At 33.2% G+C, this 25,876-nt stretch overlaps 1 protein-coding gene across 14 annotated transcripts in view; it reads left to right on the top strand.

Annotated features, from left to right (window-relative positions):
• DOCK9 (dedicator of cytokinesis 9) overlaps positions 1-25,876 on the top strand; it is a 341,819-nt gene that overhangs the window by 162,445 nt on the left and 153,498 nt on the right. For all 14 annotated transcript variants that reach the window (XM_051984046.1, XM_051984058.1, XM_051984056.1 and 11 more), the window contains exons 3-4: positions 18,877-18,966; positions 23,979-24,061. In XM_051984046.1, the coding sequence (XP_051840006.1) occupies positions 18,877-18,966; positions 23,979-24,061 (173 nt within the window). The remainder of the gene's footprint in view (positions 1-18,876; positions 18,967-23,978; positions 24,062-25,876) is intronic.

The raw sequence follows: 25,876 nt of genomic DNA, 5'->3' as shown, positions 1-25,876 counted from the left end.
AAAATTTGCAGCCAGCAGTCGCGGTTTGATTTCCTGGTACTACTTACTGGTAGGACATCAGGTGATTCATTTAAACTGTCTGGACCTCATTTTAGCCCATTTGTAAATTGATGGAGTTGTTTGAGAGGATTGTTAAATTCCTTGACAACTTTAAATATATGATCCAATGACCCTCAAGTTTTCAAGTAAAATCAAAATCAAGTAAAAAATCAAAAAAAATTTGATTTCATAATATGTAGCAGTTCTCACTTAAGAACTTTTTTTTTTTTCAGGAGGAACTTAAATATCCCAGAGGGCAGAGATACCCTTTTTTTCTGATAGACTGAACATAGAACAAATTATACAAGTTGAATTGTCAGTTGACATGGAAAATTCTGATCAAAACTGAATGTAGCATCCAGGATTTTTAACTTTTGATTTGCTCTCCAAGACACAGAATATTCTCCTCTGTGTCAGACCACTGGTCTCAAATATTATATCTTTTTTTTTTGGAAGGGCCTGTTAATGAAATGATATCTTTTCTCTTGCTTGCATTGCTGTGAATTGAAGAGATTGTTGGTTATGATTTTTTTGCCCTTTTTATTTATTTGTTTATTACAGATTTATTTTATTTTCAATTCACAGAACAAAACAAACATTTCCATAACAATACCAAAAAAAAAAAGATGATTGAATATGAAATTGCAGATCTACTAGGCAAAACCTCTGAATTCAGTCATATGGCTGCCTGTATCATAGTTATTTATTTCTTATATATTAAATAATCATAGATGTTTGGTAATGAATAGGCATGCAGAGTTGCTATAGCTATAATGAAAAGACCATATAAATATGGATTTAGGTTTGAATGACCTTAGGATAGCACTTATGAATTTAAAATTGGATTCTAATACCCTGGATAAACTAAGAGGGAATATAATATCATGTATTTTAGCCTGAGGATGATATTGAGGTTTTAAAATAAAGGAGTGTGCTACTCTGAGATTTCTATACTAAAATGTAAATATGTTTACAGTATGTGGTACATATGTGTGAATTCAGTTGTTGACTAATATATTGCTTATATGCCCTGTTGCATATGGCATTCCATGATATCTTTATCAGTATAAGAATTCAGTGGAGAGGTGAAAGGTAGAATAAAAATTATTGGAGATTCCTGTAGAATAAACACATTTGGAAATACTTAGATACAGATGCATCTTTACATTCTCTCAGTATTGTATAGGAAAATGTGGCTCACCCATTTCCCTTTAAATAACATCCTGATTTTTATTTTTCCTCTAGTTCTTTTCCTTTTCTACTTACATAAGACAGATAATGATCTAAAAACTACTGACCCAAAAAGGAAGCCAAGCCCTGCTAGTTACAAAGGGTCTGGAAGTTCGCAATCACAATTCCCATCTGCTCCTTTGAAAAGAAAATTAGCAGTGGTACTATTGCATATGAATATTATGATATAGTGTTCAGAAAAATTTCTGTACTTGCCTTTCACTGTTTTATTGAAAAGTGTTGGATTGAATTGTTTTTTAAAAATAAATTCCTCGAAGTTTCTTTCTTGGAATTCACTAGTCTACAATGTAACTTTCAATAACCATTGTGGTGACTGGGATATTAATCAGTATTCAAGATTGAACATGTTCCAAAAATATGGGAAAAAATTTCCAAGTTGAAATTTGTCACCACATTATTTTAGGTTTGTAGGTCCAAGAACTAGAGGGGGCCTTGAAATAATTTACTTCAACTCCCACATTTGGAGACTCCGAGAATTAAATGGCTTCTAATCAAGGTTATATAGAATTTAAATTTGAACTCAGGACTATGAATCTAGTGTTGTAAGCACCATTCCACATTTTCTCTCTTATATGACTGTTGATATAATTTTATTTTAGATGATATTTTTAAATAGAAAATTATATTCTAATTTTAGAAAATAGTCTTTTAAAAGTAGAGACTAAAAAAAACAGTGAAGAAGAAACCACTTTTTTTCATAATTCATTGATGAGAAACTTGAGAAAAATGTAGTAGTTGCAACCGAGTTCTACAAAGCCCCCTACCTTCCCTAATGAAGATGAATAAATCTACATATTAAATGGAAATCAAGCCAGTAAGAAGGTGGAAAGAGTCCCATGCTTACAATCTACAGGATTTTAATTCAAATTCTAGTGTTATTTACTAAACTGTGTTACCTTGAACTAGCATCTTAACTTTTTTGGGTCTAAGTTTTCATATCTGTAAAATGAGAGTTTTAGATGTCTAAGGTTCATTTCAGCTCTAGACCTATGAACCTATGAAAAGCATTCCTCTTTAGGTGACAAATACAAACTATTTTTTTATGTTGAGTAGGTAAATTGCTATTTCTTGATATTTTAAAAGATAATTTGTTTTTATAATCACTGACATTTCCCAATGAATCCCCCTTCAGAGAGTGATCATTTATAATGAATTTAAAAAGAATAATAAGCAGTTCAGCAAAATTGACTAAAATATCAAAAAAGTCTGTCTATAGGCCTAGAGTTGAAAAGACTCATTTTCTTGAAATCTGGCCTCAAATACTTACTGTGTGACCCTGGACACATAACTTAATTCTTTTTGCCTCAGTTTATTCATCTGTAAAATGAGCTGGAGAAAGAAATGGCAAACCATTCCAGTAAACCAAGAAAACCCCAGATGAACTATGCCCAAAGGGCTACCAAACTGTGCACATTCTTTGATCCAGCAATGTCTCTAATGGGTCTGTATCTCAAAGGGCTCACAAAAAAGGGGAAAGGACCCACATGTGCAAAACTGTTTGAGCCAGCTTTTTGTGGTAATAAGGAATTGTAAATTGAGTGGACGGCTATTAGTTGGGGAATGGCTAAATAAATTATAGTATATAAAGGTTATAGAATATTATTGTTCTATAAGAAATCATGAACAGACTGATTTCAGAAAGACCTAGTCTTACATGAACTGATGCTAAGGGAAGTGCAGAACCAGGAGAACATTGTACATTGTAACAAGATCATCAACTTTGATGGACTTGGCTCTTCTCAACAATGCAGCAATTCAAGGCAATTCCAATAGACTTAGGAGGGAAAATGCCATGAACATCCAGGGAAAGAACAATGGAGACTGAAAATATTCTCACCTTTTTTTTGTTTTTTTTTTCTTGTGGGCTTTTTTTTGCCCTTTTGGTCTGATTTTTCTTGCATAACATAAGAAATATGGAAATATGATTAAAAGGATAGTACATGTTTAATTTATAGTGGATTGATTGCTGTCTTGAGAGAGGGAGAAAAATTATACGAAGTCTTACTAAATGATTGTTAAAAATGATCTTTATTTGGAAACATAAAGGACTATTGAGAAAAATAAATAAATAAATTTAGGGAGGAAAAAAGAAAACTCCTAATGGAATCATGAAAAAAATTGCTGAACACCAAAACCAGTACTCCTCTCTTCCCCCTTATAACCTTAAAAAGTAGATGTGTATGATTACTTAAAGGACTTCTCTTAAGCTCTTCTATATAATGATGAGGGAATCTATACTAAAAACTTGAAAAGTATTCTCCTTTTCATTGGAAATGAATCAGGAAAAAGAAACATATTTGTGACTGAATTTTTAGGGACTTTAATGTTTTGTCTTCTCTTTAGATGAGGTGATTAATTTGAAACCACTTTGGTCCAAACAGGGAATCAGCTTTGGCTTGTTTTAAATCAGTACTATATCAGCCTAGACTTAAGGAAGGAAGGAGCAGGATAGGATGATAGCCAGTGTGGTTTCTGAGCTCAGATTCCAAACCACCAGCAGCAGACATCTCTTGAGGAAAGAATCTCCTCATCGTTTGTATTTTGGGTCATTTCCCCAAAGAGAATATAGATTTAAAGCAGAAATTTTTTATTTTTTTTTGTATCATGGATTCCTTTGACAAACTAATAAAGTCCCTGGAGGCCTTCTTAAAATAATGGGGAAGATTGTACTTCTCTCAATGGCACTAATCTCACAATGCTTTTTAATAATCTTTTACCCATGTCATCTTGTCTACTAGACCATAAGAGCTGGAATCATGTGTTCACTTATCCTGATAATCCCTGATGCAGTTTTATATAAACTTTCTTTAAAAAAATTTTTTTTTGTTAATGGCCTTTGTACAATTCCTTCATTTTTCAGGGGATCCTCTCACTTCATTACTTTAAAGAGCCATTCCTTAAAATAAAGAAAATATAGAGCGGGGGAAATCAATTTATCAAAACTAACCAACATATCTATCCATTTTGACTGTATATGTTATGTATATGTGCTTCACTTTGGGAAAAAGGGGGGGGGGATTCTTGTATCTCATTCATGACATTCATGTACCACAATGTTGATGGCCATATCTTTACTAGATTCTTTTTTTTTTTTTTTTAAATTTTTAATTTTTTATTTAATGATTACTTTATAATGACAACATTATTCCTTGCACTCGTTTCTTTTCCGATTTTTTTTCCCCCTCCCTCCCTCCACCCCCTCCCCTAGATGGCAAGCAGTCCTTTATATGTTGGTTATGTTGCAGTATATCCTAGATACAATATATGTTTGCAGAACCGAACAGTTCTCTTGTTGCATAGGGAGAATTGGATTCAGAAGGTATAAATAACCCGGGAAGAAAAACAAAAATGCAGATAGTTCACATTCGTTTCCCAGTGTTCGTTCTTTGGATGTAGCTGCTTTTGTCCGTCATTTATCAATTGAAACTTAGTTAGGTCTCTTTGTCAAAGAAATCCACTTCCATCAAAATATGTCCTCATACAATATCGTTGTCGAAGTGTATAATGATCTCCTGGTTCTGCTCATTTCACTTAGCATCAGTTCATGTAAGTCTTGCCAGTCCTCTCTGTATTCATCCTGCTGGTCATTTCTTACAGAACAATAATATTCCATAACATTCATATACCACAATTTACCCAGCCATTCTCCAATTGATGGGCATCCATTCATTTTCCAGTTTCTGGCCACTACAAACAGGGCTGCTACAAACATTTTGGCACATACAGGTCCCTTTCCCTTCTTTAGTATTTCTTTGGGATATAAGCCCAATAGAAACACTGCTGGATCAAAGGGTATGCACAATTTGATAATTTTTTGGGCATAATTCCAGATTGCTCTCCAGAATGGTTGGATTTGTTCACAACTCCACCAACAATGCATTAGTGTCCCAGTTTTCCCGCATCCCCTCCAACATTCATCATTATTTTTTCCTGTCATCTTAGCCAATCTGACAGGTGTGTAGTGGTATCTCAGAGTTGTCTTAATTTGCATTTCTCTGATCAATAATGATTTGGAACACTCTTTCATATGAGTGGTAATAGTTTCAATTTCATCCTCTGAAAATTGTCTGTTCATATCCTTTGACCATTTATCAATTGGAGAATGGCTTGATTTCTTATAAATTTGAGTCAGTTCTCTATATATTTTAGAAATGAGGCCTTTATCAGAACCTTTAACTGTGAAGATGTTTTCCCAGTTTGTTGCTTCCCTTCTAATCTTGTTTGCATTAGTTTTGTTTGTACAAAGGCTTTTTAATTTGATGTAATCAAAATTTTCTATTTTGTGATCAGTAATGGTCTCTAGTTCATCTTTGGTCACAAATTTCTTTCTCCTCCACAAGTCTGAGAGATAAACTATTCTATGTTCCTCTAATTTATTTATAATCTCGTTCTTTATGCCTAGGTCATGGACCCATTTTGATCTTATCTTGGTATATGGTGTTAGGTGTGGGTCCATGCCTAATTTCTGCCATACTAATTTCCAGTTATCCCAGCAGTTTTTATCAAATAATGAATTCTTTTCCCAGAAGTTAGGGGCTTTGGTTTACTAGATTCTTAAGGAACATATATGTTCAGTGAATAGAAAACATTCATGTGCAGATTGTGAGAGGATGGTAATAATAACATCTTCCCAAAGAAAGATAGTCTAGAGAAGAAATAAGCAATATAATATGTGAGGTCACTAAATAGTATTATTTTACTTTTGCTTAAAAATAACTTGTTGATTCAAAGATAACATTGATTTCCATTATTACTAAATATATTTTTTAAATGCTAAAATGCTATGAAATATTACAATCAGTTCTTTTCTTATGATGGATCCCTGATCATACCTAGATAAACTACTTGGGTACTAGTGGATCACCTGGTCTTTTCTGAATATTATTGTTGAATAAAAGCATGAGTCACTAGAGAGAGAACTTGCAGTCCTTAAGTTCTTCAAGGAAATGAGTGAGCAGGAACCAGCATCTGCTGTGTGCTTGATATGTTTGAGATAAGATTTTTGGATTCTATTCAAAATGTTGAAATGCAGCATTAAACAGATTGAAGTGATACTCATAGATTAAAAAAAAAAAAAGATTAGGAACATTCTCAATACAGGATAGATGCGGAAGTATATCTTCCTAAAGTAGGTTAATCATATAATTTCACTGATGCAGCAGGATATTGATGTAAACTACAGACTCATGGTGTCAGATTCAAATAAAATCAGATCTCTGTAGGCCATGTATTGACTTAGAAAGCCACATATTAATATTATCTGTGTTTTATTGCCTTTTTATTTCTTTCAGTATACATTTCTCAATTATATTCTAATCTCATTGGAGCCACACTTGGGAGTTTTTCCCTAAATAGACACTAGTATGATACCTCTGTTATAGACCATTTGCTGGTTCTATTTTCTTTTCCTTTTTAATTAAAGCTTTTTATTTTCAAAACATATGCATGGATAATTTTCAACAGTCACCTTTACAAAATCTTAAGTTCTAAATTTTTTCCTTCCCTTCCCCTCATCCCCTCCTTAGAGGGCAAGTAATACAATATATGTTAAACATGTGTAATTCTTCTATAGATATTTCCACAGTTATGCTGCACAAGAAAAATGAAATCAAAAAGGAAAAAATGAGAACGAAAATAAAATGCAAGTAAACAACAAAAAAAGAATGAAAATACTATGTTTTTTCCCATAGTCCTCTCTCTGTAGACCCAATCTATTAATTTTGGAGTCCTACTTTCCATGATTTCTGTGACTCATGATTGCCTGTTCTTCTGGTATTTCTAAGGGAATAATATAAGCAATTTTGTTTTTAGCTTTTTCCCTTATACAAGCAACAGTTTAGAATGATTTTGAACTTAAAGCAGTTTTTTTTTTTTTAAGGCTTTACCAAAAACAAATAAGGAAACTCGAACTTGTGTTTCTTAACAAGAAAATAACGAATTAATTTCAATTTCCTGATAAGTACTATTTCTTGTACCTCTTTCCCCAGAACCTATTTTGTTGTAGTCCCCTAAAAAAAAAAGACAAATATAACCAGAAAGAAAAGCCTGGTGGTTACAGAGCTTTGTTATGTGAGTACTGGGCCCAGTACAGTAGTAATTGCAACTCCCTTGTCCCACCCTTTTGGGCCAACACTCCCTCTGCCATAGCATTTGCTGTTAACATATTCTGGCTCTTAGCCATTTTGCCTATTTCCCATTGCAATCATGTTTTTCCAGATTTTTTTTTTTTTTTTTTAGTTCCTGTCTTGCCTCAGACTCTCCTAGCAGGTATCATGGCAGCTGTGGCTTCCACCCACTGCCAACAACTGGCCTTCCTCATTGCCACCATCTTCTAGAAGTTTTTGTGCTCCTTGTGCAGCTTCTCACCAGAAATCCTTCTCAATTGTTTTCTGTCTATGTGCCCTGGATTCAGGAAAGTTGAGGTTTCTTACCTTATAGAGAAATGGAAAGAAGAGAAGGGAATAAATGAGGAATGATCAGTTCCTAATTACGTGAAATAATGGTGCTGATTAAATTAATTAAATTATAATTAATATATAGTATATTATTTAAATGTATTAAATTCAATTAAAATGTAAATTAAATTAATTACATTTTAAAAATTAAAAATAATAATTATAAGTCAAGTCAAAAACTATTTATGATATACCTATTATTTGCTAAGCAGTGGAGAAACAAAACAAAACAAAAAAGACGAAAATCATTTTTGCTCTCAAGGAGCTCATTCATTGTCTGTTGGGGGAGGCCAGATGCAAACAATTATGTACAAATGGGATTGGAGAAGAATCAAAGACTAAATCATTTTGGAGGGAAGTCATTAGCATTAAGGGGGTTAGGGAAAGGCTTTTTGTAGAAGGTAGGATTTTAACTGATACTTGAAGAAAGCCAGCTTAGTTGGGAGACAGAGATGAAAGAGAGAATTTCAGGTGTGGGGAACAGCAAGAGAAAATGCTCTTAGTTTGCAGATGGAATATCTCCTACAAGGTGCAGCTCGGTGTCCAGAAGGAAGACTACCTGGAGGTAAATGAGGTAGATGGGATGTAGGTGTCAAACCCCCAAAATATATTGGAGTTTCAGGCCAGTGGCTCGACTTGTCTCAAAAGAATTTGTAGGTTTAGCCCATCTCTAACTCTAGGGGCAAATATTTTTTTTATTATGGATGGGCTAAGTTCCAAAAAGGATTTAATCCTTAACTAGAGAAAAGGAAGGGTGAGTTCCCTGGTGGAACTCAGTTAACTAGGAGGAAGTTGCGATTAGGTAAGCTAAATTTCTAATGAATCCTTGAAGCCCAAAGACGGGTAAGTTCCTAAAGAATTAGTAACCTAAGGAGGGGGAGGGTAGTGGTAATGATTTATGTGGTCAAGGAATAACCTCAGGGTTGCAATGCAAAAACCTACTTAAGGACAAGATAATCCTGTCTGTGTTTCTCCCAGCTGGTCTGGGAGAGTAGCTTGGCCACCTACGGCCCATTTCAACTTAGGCCCCTTTACAGATACTTAAATTCAACAAAGGCCCTCGCCTCTCAGTGCTTTTCTGGATGGCCCATCTGACTACCAAGGACCTGATTTTTGCTGGAGTCTTATTCATCAAGAGGACAGAAAGGCAGGAAGGGATCAGATTAGGAAGGATTTTTTAAAAAGGGCTTTCTTTAAAGGATTTTTTTTATTTGGTCTTGGAGGAGCTGTTGAAGTTTATTGAATAGGAGATGTGCAAGGGGGTTAAACATGTTTAGGAAGATGCATTTGACCAAAGAAATAACTAATTATAGAAGGAATTATGGAAATGACTAGACTGGAAGTTAGAAGGACTGAGTTTTTGAGTATTAATCCTGCCATTGACTTCTAGCATTATAAGGCAAGACACTGACCTCTGAATTGTAGCTTGCTTAGCTGTAAAACAGGAAATAAAAAGAATGTCCAAATTCCTTTATCATAGGGTTGTGTTTGGTGGGTCCAATGAAATAATGCATACAAAAGTGCTTTGTAACATTGTCCAGATTTTTACATATATAAAGGAGTGCTTTTCATCTGGTGGGTGCTTATACACAACACATGGAAATCACATTTTAAGCAAAGACAAAATTGCTACATGTAGATAAGCAGAGGAAGAAGGAATGAATAAAAAAAATTTATGTACTTATTTTTCACATATCTAGCAGAACACCAGGGAGGATTCAAAATATGTAACAATAAATTTTCATTTCAAAAAAACATACAAGAAATTATATGCATGGCTGTCCATGTTCAACTTTCAGTTTTTAAGGAAAAAAAAATACTTCCTAATAAATAGGACTGTCCAAAAATGGAATGGGATAAAGGGAGCACTTCGTTAGTAATATAACTATAACTGGGCATGCAAATGCAAAAATAGATAGCACCCCCTCTAAAAAAATCTTATATTCTAAGGGAGGAAAACCACATTCTTAGGGGAGTGGTAGCCAAGGAGGAACTCTTTGGTCTAAAAACTTATTGGGATAGTGACTATATGGGAGTGGATTGACAATAATAATTTATGTAACACTTTAAGGTTTGCAAAAGTCTCACAAAGATTACTTCATTTTATCCATACAACAACCCTGAGAGATAGGTGCTGTTATAATTCCCTTTTTACAGATGAGGAAACTGAGGTTAAATGACTTACCTGATGTCGAACAACTAGTAAGTAAGTAAGGTCACATTTTAATCCAGGTCTTTTTGACTACACATCAGAAGAGGAAGGAAAAAAGACAGGGAAGAAGAAGGGTGTATATCTAATCAAGGGAGGCAATTTTTTGGCATAGTAATTTTTATTTTTGCTTGTGAAACTATGATTTAAAAGTGTAAAATGTTTTGCTTGGCTAAGTGAGCAGGACTAAGGTCAGTATGGATGTCGAGCTAAATGAATGGCAATGTTGTCCTTTCTAGTGTACTTCTGTGATCCTGAGTTAGAGACAATCTTTAGACTTTTTTTCCCTTTTTTTAATAGTTATTTAAAATATAAAATAAGAATACAAAATAAGAAAAAACAGAAAAGAATGACAGAAAAGGAAAATAAAAAAGAAAAAAATATTTTCACATATCTAGCAGAACACTAGGGAGGATTCAAAATATGTCACAATAAATTTTCATTTCAAGAAAGCATATAAGAAATTATATGCATGGCTGTCCATCTTCAACTTTTAGTTTTTAAGGGGAAAAAAAACCATTTCACAATAAATAGGACTGTCCAAAACTGGAATGGGATAAAGGAAGCACTTCATTTCTATAGTTAATTCACATGGTTTTTATGACAAATTAATGAAATCATATCTGTAAAGTGCTTTTCAAATATTAAAATATTTTACAAATATAGCTGTTATTATTATCACCATCCTCTCTGGATTTTGCAAATCGAAATTGGTTAATCCCACGTCAAGAGTCTGACTAGCCATTTATTGGAGGTGTAGTACTAAAACATTCCAGGAAATATTCTAGGCCCCTTCCATCTCTGCCATTATGTGATTCATTCATCTTTATGACATACCTAAGGGACAGCTTATAAGGGTAATGAAAATGTTAGTCTTTGTCTAGTCAATTGAAATGAAAAAAACTAGTGAAAAAATGAAATCAGTGGTAAGGGTATTATGAAAGATATTAAAGATATCTTCTCCTTGGAACCTAATACTATACTCAGAGCAGAAGAAAAGGACCAGTTTCTCTATTTTAGTTCCTTCTTCGAGATTTAGCATATCTTATCACAGCAAAAAGAACACTGAATCTAGAGAGTAAGAGTTCAAAATCTGTCTGTACAATACCCTGGGTATTTTTAAGATAACTGAGTTTCATGGTCTTCTACCACTTCTAGATCAGTAATCCCATGAAATGAATAATATGAATTCCCTGAGTTTAATAGTATTTTATTTTTCTAATTTACATGGAAAGATAGTTTTCAATATTCATTTTTCTAAGATTTAGTTTCCAAAATTTTTTCTCCCTCCCTTATCTCTCCCCTTCCCAAGACAGCAAACAATCTGATATAGGTTATACATGATCAATATGAATTTTCCTATCTGGATCAATTTCTTACTTTTAAAAATTGTGTTACTCCTTTGGGAAAAATTTTAAATCTGTTCCTTTAGAAATATAATACAATTCCTTCCTTGTGTCATATTATTTCTTAGTCTTTTCTTTAGTTATTGTTTGGTTAATTTTTTTTTAATAAAACAAGCAAATTAATTTTCTCCTAAATGTTCAAGAAACTAATTCCCTTTAAAAAAAATGAAATTCTATGCAATTGTTAGACCAGTCTAGGCTGAGTTTGCCAAACTATCATCTTTACTCAGAGATGTGGGAAACGCCCTATGTGAATGTTTGTTTTCTAGTCTAGCAGGGTTCTGATCGTTTCACAAGCAAGCCATATATTATGAAATAAATGAGCCTTCCAGATTCCTGGGACAGTTCCATTACTAGTCTGTTCAATATAGTAGGATAGAGTTCCCGAGATATCCGATAATAGAGATTTTTCCAAGATGTTACAGAATATGGCTTTATGGACAATGGAGGCAAGACTGTTTAACTTGGCACAAGACCATTCTAAAGGGTGGACAGCTGTTGGTTTCCATATATCCAAAAGAGTGGGGTAAAAGTAGAGTTAATTTCAGTGAAAAATATATCCATTGGGCATAACTGAGCTCTGTCAGAGATTTGTCTTGGGGACTTTGTTAGGGACACAGTCTGGAAATGGAGTCTCCAACTTTCTTCTGGCTATTCTTGCTTTTGAGCATCTTGGATTCTTACTGTGGGCCTCTAGCTCTTGTTCTCCCCCAGGATCCAGAGCTGGTCTGGTCTTATAGGGCCATACCACATCCAACCACTAGAGACTCTCTGCTTTCCTCTCTTTATCATGACCAAAAATGGCAACACACATTTCTTCCTTGGACAAAATAATAGGTGATTTGAAGATTAGGTTAACTGTTTTTATTAAGTAAATAAAGAAAACAAAATAATGAAACAGAAAGGGATAAATAAGTATTTATATAGTACATATTATGTGCTAAATGCTGTGTTAAGTGCTTTTTACATTTGATCCTCATAGCAACTTTGTGAGATACTTTACTATATTTTACAGATGAGGAAACTGAGGCAAACAGAGGTCAAATGAGTTTCCCAGAGTCTCAATGCTAATAAATGTTTCAGGCCAGATTTGAACTTAGGAAGATGAATCTTCCTGACTCTATTCATTGTATCTCCTTGCAATCCAACAGATTTGTACATTTATTCAAGACAGATCCATATACTGCCCATATCTAAGTTTGGGTGCTTTGTTTTGTAGCCCCATCCTTTGCCAAATGTGGAAGGATGTATATGAACTAATGCAAAGTTAACTATTATCAAAATGCTAACTTTTTAAAAGAAAAAAATTTCCAAGCTAAAGGAGAATGGTGTCTACAATATTTCATATTCATTTGAAAAGAGGATGGGATTAGGAGGTAAGAAAACTGGGGCGGGGTACTGTAAGTAGATGTCTCAGGGTTATTGTAAATAGAAAAGTGTGAGTTTAAAAAGCTATATTTTTACTTACAAAGTTTTTTTTTGGTTACTCTCTCATTGCTTTCTTTAATGGATGAGGAAATCTTTGAATGCAGAAATGCTTAATGTAGACTCATCTCTCTCTCTCTCTCTCTCTCTCTCTCTCTCTCTCTCTCTCTCTCTCTCTCTGTTTCTCTCTCTCCTTATCTCTTTTGAACATAAATATAGGGATTTTCTTTCTGGAAAATTAATTTTGATAGTTCTTGTGATCCATAAATATTTTGGACTTCTTTCATGGGGCTGCTTCTTTTTTCAAAAAACATTTTTATTTAAAATTTTGAGTTCTTATGCCCAAAGGGCTATAAAATTATGTATACCCTTTGATCCAGCAGTGTTTTTACAGGGTTTATATCCCAAAGGGATCATAAAAGAGGGAAAAGGACCCATATGTGCAAACATGTTTGTAGCAGCCCTTTTTGTAGTGGCGAGATACTTGAAGTTGAGTGGATGCCCATCAGGTGAGGGATGTCTGAATAAATTATAGTATATGAATGTTATGGAATATTATGAAAAAAAACTGTTTAAAAAAAAATGATGAGCAGGCTGATTTCAGAAAAGCCTGGAAAGACTTACAAGAATTGATCCCAAGTGAAAAGAGTAGAACTGGAGAACATTGTATACAATAACAATAAGATTATATTATGATCAACTGTGATTAACTTTGCTCTTCTCAACTAGGCATTTCCAATTTCCATCACATCCACTTGTGATGAAAAGTATCATCCATATCCAGAGAGAAACCTATGCATACTGAATGTGGATTAATGCATAATATTTTCACCTTTTGTTGTTGTTGTTTATTTGCTTATTTTTTTCATACTTGTGTTTTTTCCCTTTTGATCTGATTTTTCTTGTGCAGTATGATGAATATTGGAAATGTTTAGAAGAACTGCACATTTTTACCCTATATCAGATTGCTTGTTGTCTTTGGGAGAGGGAAAAAAATTTAGAACACAAGATTTTGCAAAGGTGAATGTTGAAAACTTTCTTTGCATGTTTTTGGAAAAAGAAAGTTTTGAGTTTCAGATTCTATTCAGTCCCCTTTCCCCTCCTCCCTCCTGAGATAGCAAGTAATCAAATATAGATTATATGTGTGAAATTACGCAAAAACACTTCCATATTAGTCATTTTGTACAAGGAAAGAATGTACAAAGAAAAAAATAAGGAACAAAAGTAAAAAAAAAAAAAAAACATGCTTAAGTCTGTATTTCATCAATGGCAGTTCTTTCTCCACATCATTAGTCCTTTGGCACTGTTTTGAATCATTAAATTCCTGAGAATAGCTAAGTCATTCACAATTCTTCATCTAGTGACATTGCTGTTACTGTGTACAATGTTCTTCTGGTTCTGTTAACTTCACTGTACATCAGTTCATATAAGTGTTTCCACATTTTACTGAAATCATCCTGCTTGTCATTTCTTATAGTATAATAATATTCCATTACACTCATATACCACAGCTCAGTTAGCCATTTCCTAGTTGATGGGCATCCCTTTGATTTTCAGTTCTTAGTCATCACAAAAAGAACTGCTATAAATATTTTTTTTTTTTTTTACAAATAGGTCCCTTTTCCCATTTTTGGACGTTTTGGAGATAAAAACTTAGCAGTGGTATTGCTGAGCCAAAAAGTATGCAAAGCTTTATAGCCCTTTGGACATAGTTTCAAATTGCTATGCAAAATGGTTAGATCAATTCACAACTCCACCAATAGTGCATTAGTGTCCTAGTTTTCCCATGTTTCCTCCAACATCCAACATATTCCTTTTATTGTCTTGTTAGCTACTTTATTACGTGTGAGGTGGTACCTCAGATTTTCATTTCTCTGGTCAATAATGATTTAGAGCCTTTTTCTTATAACTATGGATAGCTTTGACTTCTTTGTCTGAAAGTTGCCCCTTTATATCCTTTGACCATTTGTCAATTGGGAATAATTTTTATAAATCTCATTCATTTTTCTAAATATTTGAGAATTGGGTTCTTTATCAGAGATACTTGTTGCAAATTCTTACCAGTTTTCTACTTTATATTTTCCTAATACTTTTGGTTGCATTGCTTTACTTTGTGCAAAAGCTTTTTAATTTTATATAATCAAAATAGTGTATTTTTTATTTTGTAATGCTTTCTATATCTTCTTTGGTCCTAAGTTCATCCCTTATCCATGAATTTGACAGCAATCTTTGTCAGCTAGTGAGTTTTATGCCAAAAGCTTGGATCTTTGAGTTTATCATATAGTAGATTACTAAGATATGTTCATTTCTATTCCCATTCAGTTTTCTCCAGAGATCTATCATATCCAACTTTTCCAGAATTTTTTCACCTTTTTTGGCTTTTATATTTATTTTTGGTTAGATTTATCTAGTTGTGTGAAGTGAAAGTTGAGTTTCTCCACTAATATAATTTTATTTTTTATTTCCTCATATAACATATAAATTTTCCTTCAAACATTTAGATGCTATACAGTTTGGTGCATATCTGTTTAATATTGATATGTCTTCATTATTTAGGGTACCTTTCAGCAAAATATAGTTTCCCTTTTTATCTTTTTAAATTAGATTTATTTTTTACTTTTGCTTTGTTTGAGATCATGATTGATACCCCTGTTTTCTTTACTTCAGCTGAAGCATAATAAATTTAGTTTCAGCTCCATGTGCTAATCTATGTGTATCTTTCTGCTTCAAGTGTGTTTTTTGTAAACAACCTTCCATTTTATAGGTGAGTTGATCCCATTCACATTTAAAATGACAATAACTGTGTGTTTTCTTCCATGCCATTTTTTTTATTATAGCTTTTTATTTACAAGTTATATGCATGGGTAATTTTATAGCATTGACAATTGCCAAACCTTTTGTTTTAATTTTTCCCCTCCTTCCCCCTACCCCTTCCCCCAAATGGCAGGTTGACCAATACATGTTAAATGTGTTAAAGTATAAGTTAATACAGTATTAGTATACATGTCCAAGTGGTTATTTTGCTGTACAAAAAGAATCAGACTCTGAAATAGTGTACTATTAGCCTGTGAAGGAAATCAGAAATGCAGGCGGAAAAAAATAGAGGGATTGGGGATTCTATGTAGTGATTCATAGTCATCTCCCAGAGTTCTTTTGCCGGGTGTAGCTGGTTCAGTTCATTACTGCTCTATTGGAACTGATTTGGTTCATCTCATTGCTGGAGATGGCCACGTCCATCAGAATTGATCATCATATAGTGTTGTTGAAGTATATAATGATCTCCTGGCTCTGCTCGTTTCACTCAGCATCAGTTCGTGTAAGTCTCTCTAGGCCTTTCTGAAATCATCCTGTTGGTCATTTCTTACCGAACAATAATATTCCATAATATTCATATACCACAATGAATTCAGGCATTGTCCAATTATGGGCAAACACTCAGTTTCCAGTTTCTGGCCACTACAAAGAGGGCTGCCACAAACATTCTTGAACATACAGGTCTTTTTCCCTTCTTTAAAATCTCTTTGGGATATAAGCCCACTAGTAACACTTCCCATGCCATTTTTTGCTTGTTTATCCCTTTCTTTATCTTATCTTTTAAATTTCTCATCTTCAGAAGTGCTTTACTACTGATCAGTACCTTCCCCAATATGTCATCCCTTTTATCAGACCCTCCTCCCCTTCAATCATCCCTATTCCTTTTTACTTCTCTATAAAGATAAATTTCTCTATATAAGTGAATATGCATGTTATTCCCTATCTAAACCAATTTTGATCAGAGTAAAGTTTAAGATTTGGTATCACCCTCCTCCATTATAATAGCTTTTTCATGCCTCTTTTTGTGTGGAATAATTTACCCTATTCAATTTTCTCCCTCCTCCTTCCAGTACAATTTTTTTCTTTCTTACTGCTTTATTTTGCTTTTTGAGTTGATGGTACTTCTGAGAGAATTTTTAGCTCTGAAAATGACTTTTTTCTTTTCTTTTTTTGACTGAGGCATTTAGGGTTAAGTGACTTGTCCAGGGTCGCACAGAACTGACTTGTTTTTAAAATTATTTTTTTAACCCAGTATATCAAAGTAAATTTAACTCTGATATCTAAGTTCAGCTTTTAAAATGAACAGTGCTGTCAAAAGATTCCAGAGCACCCCTCCTAGAAATAATTGCTTTTAAAAACACTAACTGTTTCAAACTTAGGGTAAATTTTTCTAAGCCAAAGCTGCACTCTTTGCTAATAAAATATGAGCCATGGGGCACTTAAGTGACACAGTGGATAGAGCACTAGTCCTGAAGTGAAGAGGACCTGAGTTCAAATCTGGTCTCAGACACTTAACACTTCCTAGCTGTTTGACCCTCGGCAAGTCATTTAACCCCAGTTGCCTCAGCAAAAATAAATAAATAAATATAGGGGTGAATGAAAAAGTAAATAGATAAAATATGAACCATCTTATAGAGTAACTAAACCAATTTTTGGAATTCCATTATTATGAATCTGATGTTATTCTTTCTACTTTAGTCTTGAAGTTCAAATATAATTTCCCTTGCTATTTAAAGCTTTTCATAACTTGTCCCAACCTATTTTTCCAGTTTTATTGTATTTTAGTAGCTTCCATTCAAATTGCTGTCCAATGGCCTCCTTATTATTCCAAGTACTCCATTTAACTTTAAATGGACTCTCATTTCACCTCCAGCTCTTAGCCCTAATTTCCTTAAAAAAACTCAAGTTTTATGCATGGCATCTTTCTTAACATCCCTAACTTCTAGTCCCTGCTCCTTAAAATTACCTTGTACCTACAAATACAAAAGTATATACAAAGTACATAAAAAGTACATAAAAAAGTTTTTTTTTTTTTAATCCAGAGACAAAACTCAGACTTAGGTCTTTGAACTCCAGATGCTTTTCTCTATATCATATTATATACAACTGGTCACTCTCAATGGAGAACTGAGTGAAGATAATCTAAAAGAAAATTGTTATGATTCAATTTCTTAATTGTATTATGCTAAGGCAGCAAATAATGCAATTGGTTCATGATTCTTGAGTATTTATCAGCAGAGATGGGAGAATGACTATTTTGGGTCCCTAATTAGCTGTGGAAGGTCAGTAAGTATATTAGATAGTGTGAACATGTCTAACAACTCCTAGCTTGGGGCTGTTTCTCTTAAACACATGCAGATTCACAGAGCTATCATTCATTGAATCTCTTCTCCCTCCCTGGGGCCACTGAATGAATGCATAGACAATAATTGTACTAGAAGTTAAGTGTTTTCCTGTGTTATACACAGGAAAGTGTATACAATTCCTGTGTTTTGCATAACACAGAATGCATTGTATTCTTGGCTATTCCCTGAAATTCCCCTCTCTTCCTTTGTCTGTAAAATGAAGAAATAGATTAGATGGATAGCTACTGAGATATGAACCCTCTCCTTTACCAAAATTATGATTGGGAAATCTCAAATGGATCATTGCTGTGAATTGCTAACTGTTTGCAAAAATATGTAAGACCTTCTCCCTATTCAAAGCTCAGTATTCTAGTGGTTGTTATGAAGTTTAGTTAGACCAGAAATTCTTAATCTAAAGTTTTAATACTTAAACAATTTAGTAACTATATTTCAACCTAATTTTTTTCTTTTAATGCTACATATTTTATTTCATTAATTTAAAAATATTATTCTGAAAAGAGATCCCTAGGTTTTACCACACCAGCAAACAAGTTAAAAAATAATCACTAAATTGCATTTTATAAGCATTTTCCCAATAAGCTAGTCTACAATAGATAAGACTGGCTTACCTCTGAGTCTCTTATCCAGACTATATTCAGAAGCTAGAATGGTCCTGAGGGGCTGTTCTTTTAGGAATTTTTTAAAAGTTATACAGAGTTTTATATTTTATATAATAAATAAAAACTACATGTTGGTAAGAGTGGGGAAGAGGCTGTTTCTTCCTTGTTGACTGATACTATTCTCTACCATCTGGTATTAAGTGACTATATTGATGAGAATACACTGATTCCTTTAATCTTGGTTCCATTTTGCTATAGCGCCTTTTGATTTTCCTTTTAACAAAAACCCTTTCTTTGTGTTTTTGTTTACAGACAGCAATATTGAGGCGACAGGGTCGATATGTATGCTCAACAGTTCCTACAAATGCTGAGAAGGAAGCCCAGAGCTTATTTGTTACAGAGGTAATGCTTTTTAGTGTTTCTTCTAAGGAATTTATATGTGTGTATTGTTTGGGGAATTCTTGTTTTTTTGTTTTTTTTTGTTTTTTTGCCCCTTTTGGCTTCAGCAATTGTTTTCCAAAAATTATCCCAGAAGTAGTTGCATTTTTATGGGGAAAAGTTGAATGCGCAGACGAGCACACCCTAATTCATTTATGGCTTGTTTCCAAAGCTTGAAAAGCTTGCAGAAGCACTTGTCAGCAGTCAGTACTTCTGACCCCAAAGCATGCATGGTACAGGATTCCTAAAGTGTGAGTGGGATGATGAATTAGTTGTGGACTAATAGGGATGGATTGGCTCTTATCCAATTACTGTTTAACACATTTATGCAAATAACCTGCCCATTTACCTGAAATGAGTAACAATATAGAGCAGTTTTGCTACCATTTTATATCTTGAAAGGAGGATGGATTTGTATTTTTTTTTTTTTAAAAGGAGGATGTGAGGTTCCTTTTCAATATTATTTTTAAGATTGGCTTCATATGTGTGGTATGCCTGCCAGCAATGCGGTAGGTAATAGAAAGATGTCATGTTAAGCCGTCTTTACTTGGTAAGTTTTTATAACTATTGATGGTGTGAATTACAAATAAACATTATCTTGCTAAGAATGGAATAGCCCTTTTAACTCTGTTTTAGATTTTGTCAGATTTGATTTTTTTTTTTTTTAGCCTGGATGTTTTGAAGAGGAAAAAAAAATTAACAAATTATTGTCTTTTTCCCATACTATACCCCCAAATATGCTGTGAGTGAAGACCAACCAAAAAGACTGTTGATGTAGTGATACTTGAAAATTTGGAAAGTTTTAAGTTGAAAGTTAAGAAGTTCGTTAGCACACCTACTCATTCTTAGAGAAGTTCAAAAGCCCATCAGGATTAACTAAAATAATGTCATATAAAGCAGTTAGCACAATGTTTACCATATTGTAAGTATATATAAATGCTTATTCATTCCTCTACTCAAAGTATTGTACCACCGTAATGAAATTACTCCAGTCAAATTATATATCTATTTAAAAATATGAAATAGTAAGAGAAAGTAGACATTTTATACCTTATTTCTGCTATAGTTGCAGCAAGGATGGGCTTTATTCTGCTGCTTTTGGAGCCAACATAATTTAACGCTTTGGTGATACTGCCACAAAGGGTGGAGTAAAGAATGCTTCCTGTCTGCCTTCTGGCCCCAAAGAGTATGACATAATAACTGTTTAAAGTTTCAAAGAATATTGAGCACAGTTTTAAAATATTGGTGCATCTTGAGTAACAGCATGGAAGCTTAAATACAGATCAAATCATTGTTGCCAAACTTTTACTGCTCCATTGATTTACTGCTTTTGATATCTAATTGTAGATTGAAATGATTGTTTTTATTTTTTTAAGAATCACATCAGATGTGACTAATTCATTTTTTGTAGCTCATTGTATTTTTTAATTTAGTCACCACAGAGATATGATATTTTCACATTTTTTTCCTAATGGCATTTCATTTATATGCAAATTCTGAGTACATAGACATCTTATTTACTTAGGATTTGTGCCCCATCTATTTCTCAAAAAAAAAGATTTGATACAACTTACTCATTATTTTGAGAGTGCATATAATATTTAAATGTATAGTGTGCATTAAAAAAATAGAAAATCTTAATCCTTTCTTACAGAATTGAAACAATCACTTTTACATTTAATTTTAATTTGATTTTTTCTCAATTACATGTAAACAAAAATTTTGAACTTTTTTTAAAGTTTTGATTTCCATATTCTTTCCCCCCTTCTTGAAAAGGCAAACAACTTGATATGGATAATACATATGTAGTCATATAAAACATGTATATATTAGCCATGTTGCCAAAAAAAAAAAAAAAAAAAAAGCAGACCAAAAACCCAATAATAATAAAGTTAAACAAAAAGTTGGCTTCAATCTGCATTCAGAATCTATTAGTTCTTTCTCTGGAAGTGGAGAGCATTTTTCATCCTAAGTCCTTTGGAATTTTCCTGGATCTTTGAATTGTTGAAAAAAGCTATGTCATTCACATTTGATCATTGTACAATATTATTGTTACCATGTACAATGTTCTCTTGATTCGGCTCACTTCACTTTGCATGTCTTTCTGGGTTTTATTTGAAATTCACTTGCTTGCCATTTCTTATAGCATAATAGTACTCCATCACACTCATATCTCAAATTGTTCAGCTATTCCCCAGTGGATGGGCATCACCTCAATGTCCAATTCTGTGCCAAAAGAAGAGCTGCTATAAATATTTTGAACATAAATTCTTTTTCCTTTTCCTTTGATCTCTTTGGAGTACAAATCTAGGAGTGGTATTTCTGGGTCAAAGAGTATGCACAATTTTATAATTGTAGAATCATTTTAAAGGGATTTTTTACTATCTCACTATGTGACTTCTGTACAGTATACCATCATGTAAACAAATATGTAAATATATTTCAGAGTCAGATCTGATTTTCTTCAGCATTTTTTGTGCCTTTTTGTCAAGCTGTTCATTTTATTTTCATATCTGTCTTCCATCATTTTATTTTTCAAATTTAAACAAAAAGAAAAACAGAAAAGCAATACAAGATAAGATTTATAAAGTGCTTAGTATAGTGCCTGACATAGATTAGGCACTTAATAAAATGTTTGTTTCTGCTTTTATCTAAAAGAAGTGATGAAATTTGGCTCGGGAATATTTCTTGCATTTAACTGTAGACCTTTGTTCTAGATTGAAAATCACTTTCTAAGTTAAATGTATTTATAAACAAAGTAAATTTTTAAATAATGAGAACTAAATGAACTAAAGGTAGAAAATAAGATGTAATTCTTGGATATATTTTTTTGGGCTATACATATTTTTTATGAGGGAGAGTTTCTTGGGGTATATGTTAATGGGTAGTGATAGATATTCATATGTTTTTTTAAAAAAACATTAATAATTTTTCTGAACAGAATGAAAAAACTGTAGAAGAAAACAATAGAACAATTTTGTTACAACCTTGTCAAAAATTTCATATTTTTATAGACTTCTTAAAAACCAAATTACAGTTAACAATTCAGTTCCTTATAAAAGCTTTTTTCTTGTTCTTTGTTTATTGAAATGCTATTTTTACTGTTAACTAAATTCATAATTTAAAAGGATAATTAAAAACAAAAAAATAGCTAAACCTACTGTATTAGGAGTTGCTGAATGCTTTCTAGCTCCCTGTTATAAGATATTCATTTCCTGTCTTGGACTGATGCAAAGTACCATCCTAAGCTGCCTCCTTTATTTAAGGTTGTCTTTTATTTGGCTTAGTTTCTATGGGTGTGGGGGAATTAACAAAATGTTGTGGTCTAGAAGGCCAGTCTTGATATTTGAGCCATATGTAGAATCTCATCCCCGATCTCACGTGTTCTAATAATAATTTTAATATTGAAAGTTCCATATTGATAGCTAGCAGAGAGATGCATTGTGGTTAATCTGTTTCTGATTAACCAGTAACTGATCAGAAAATGCATGTATGCTTTGCAAGTTGGTTCATATTAAATGCTGATGCTACATCATATTACTTATCCTGTGTCAATTCAAAGTCATTCCTATTAGAAGGCCTAGTTATGTTATTTTTTAGGGTGTTAAAACACTCCCATTCTTGGTTGGATATTAATGGACATTATTTATGAATTGCTATAGCTGAAGTGGTTCAAATGAAATGTATTTAGGTTACTGTCACTAATAGAAACCTTGGCATAGAATGGTGTATAAATTTAAGAAAAATGCTTATGAATAAATCATAAGTTACTATGAAATGGAATCTCTTACTGTCTTGCCTCATAAGAATCCTGTTCTAATAAAAAGAAAGGGGAAAAAATTGAAGATTTAAGAAAGTTCTTAGGAAAACCTCATTAGGAAGATGAGTAGAAGTACAATTTTCATCCATCTTTAATAGCATAGTAATGACAATTAATATCAATTAATATTTAAAATTAAATTGAGCTAAAGTTATCATTTATTTACATATTCATGGTGGGATTCTATTACCTTTCTTACAAACCCGAGTGATAATAGGAAGAAATTATTATTTTTCTATCTAGGTTACAGCAGGACTGGCCACAGGCAGAATTTCAAAGTCCTCTGGTATTCAGAACTCTTTACACTTTACTTCTTCCATGCACTCCATGATCCAGCTATGATGGTCTGTTTGTTCAAATTGTTTTTAGTTCTGACTCTTTGTGACCCCATTTGGGGTTTTCTTGGCAGAGATACTGGAGTGGTTTGCTATTTCTTTCTCCAAATTATTTTACAAATGAGGAAACTGAGACAAACAGAGTTAAATGGCTTGCTCAAAGTCACACAATTACTAAGTCTCTAAGGCTACATGTGAACTAAGAAAATAAGTCTTCCGGATTCCAGGTCTGGTGTGCTATCCACTGCATCACTTAGCTACCCTTGCAGTTTCTCAAATCTGACTTCCATCTTCCATTTATGTGCTTTGCATTGGCTTTCCCTCACTACTCTCCTTCCTCACCTGTCTTTTGGTTTCTTTGGTTCCCCTTGCAACTCAATTCAAATTCCACTCTCTCCAAGAGGTCTTTATTAGTTCCCTTAATTGCTCAAGTTTTCCCCTTTTCGATTATTTTCTCTGCACTTTTATATTTTATGGATTCTCAGTTATTTGATGTGTTGTCTCTCCCATTAAGATATAAACAACTTGGGGAAAAAGTGTTGTTTTTTATTTTGACTTTTTTTGTATCCCCAATACTTTGCACAATGCCTGATACATAGAAAGTATTTATTAAATTCCTTTTGACTGACTAACAACTTAAACTGATAAAATTCCCAAATAGAAATTATTTATTTTGCTCCTGTATGGGGGGTGGTTTTGGTGAGTAGAGGTACCCCTGCACTCACACCATTTCAGCAATTACATTTTACCTATGAATATGGCATATCTTGGGGTACTGCTTTTAAACTGACACCTTTTGCTCTTTATTGTCACCCACACAGTGCATCAAAACCTATAACTCCGACTGGCATGTTGTGAATTATAAATTTGAAGACTATTCTGGAGAGTTCCGGCAGCTTCCAAAGTAAGTAAATCATCTAACATCAAATTTTGGAATTGATAATTCCAAGCACACTTTGTGTTTTCATGTACAAATAAATATAAAGAATAGATATTTTATGGTTTTTTAAAAAATTGAGTTGGTTTGGGGTATCTTTGCTTGTGTCTTTGGAAGTCCATAAAACCTAAGTATAATCCATTAGAAAATTATTTGATTATATTTTAACCTTTACTATTGTGTTTTCCAAAGCATGCACTAATAATAAATACTAATAAACTAATAACAAAAACAATTACTTGGAAATCAGTAAGACCTAGGTAGAATCCGTTAGAAAATTATTTGATTATATTTTAGCCTTTACCATTGTGTTTTCCAAAGCATGCACTAATAATAAATACTAATAAACTAATAACAAAAAACAATAACTTAGATGAAATTTATTAAGCAGAAAAGTTAAGGATAGTAATCTAAGTGTTTAAGAACAATTTTATTTTGAAGGGAATGTTGTCAACTTGGGGCTTTGTAAAAGAGGGTCTGATCTTGTTTGTTTTATCTGAAAAGAGATTCAAAGTCCAAACATTTTCCTAAGTGTCTTGTGCTCCCATTGTAAAATTTTTAAGTTTTTACAAAGTTTTTAACAAAATTGAATACATTGAAGTTGATTAATGGCATCTATAGTGGGTCAATGGCAAATGTTGCTTTGAAGGTTGACTGGGAGATGCCTACTTTCATTATGAAAATTGAAAACAGAATTTTACATTTTTTCAAAAATGTAAACTGATTCTAATGAATGAAAAATAAACTTGCTTGAGCACCTATTCATGTTTTACTTTGTGTCACTTTCATCTCTGAGCTGAAGTAACCTTTTTGTAGTATTCTCAGAGGATGAAACTGTTTATTTTTTCTATTTGTGTGTGGTTCAACCACTCCTTAATAATGTCCAGCCAGCTTTCCAGTTGCCTCTTTTCTAACCTCAACATAGGACACTCCTTCCAAACATTATCTTTTCCAGATGGTCTTCTCTCTAACTGTTTTATGGTTTCCAAATCTTCTACTTGGGTGTTATCATTTTCCCTGTGTAATTAATTTTCTTTAGTCTTCTTTTCTATAAAATCCTACTTGGGAAATAATATGAATTGTATCATTAGATATTTTAACCTTTTTCAGATTGCAAGTCGAATAGATCCATGACCAATGATTACTGTCACCCAATAATTCTGATGATGAAGATGGCAATTAGCAGTTTCCAAAATTCAGTGTATTCTGATGCACCCATCAGAGACATGAACTTTTCTTTTTTCACTCCAGCCCTAGTTGTCCTTGAAATGTAGATTTAATATTTCTTTCATAAATATAATGAAGATTAAGATTTAATACCCTAGACTTACAACCCTACTTGGTCCTTTCTACTGTGAAATCTTTCTTAAATATTTGATGTGTAAGAAAGGATTGAGTAATAAGAAAAGGCCTTAGTGGCCCTTCTAATTCTTAGAGCTGAGGTGTCACACTAGAGGAGCAAAACTTATCCTGCAAACTCCTGAGTGCCATCTCTATGTGAGTTTGACACAACTCTCAAAAAATTGATATTTTTCCCCCTTAAGAATTGGATAGTACTGCCTGAAACCTGCTCTCTTGGTTGGTGAGTCCCTGTCCTCCATTTCATGAAGAACTCCAGTCATACTCAATTCCCCCCACCCATTTTTCTGGACTTTCCTGTCTCCTTCATATCAGTCTTACCCACTATCTTCCCTTCCCCTTGTTCACTCGCCTTCATGTGTTGTCTTCTATTACAATGCAACCTCCTTGAGGGTAGAAACTATGTTTCTTGCTTGTATTTAT

This window comes from Antechinus flavipes, chromosome 3, assembly GCF_016432865.1.
Source record: "Antechinus flavipes isolate AdamAnt ecotype Samford, QLD, Australia chromosome 3, AdamAnt_v2, whole genome shotgun sequence".
NCBI lineage: Eukaryota > Metazoa > Chordata > Mammalia > Dasyuromorphia > Dasyuridae > Antechinus > Antechinus flavipes.
This window is presented reverse-complemented; position numbering and strand designations above follow the sequence as displayed.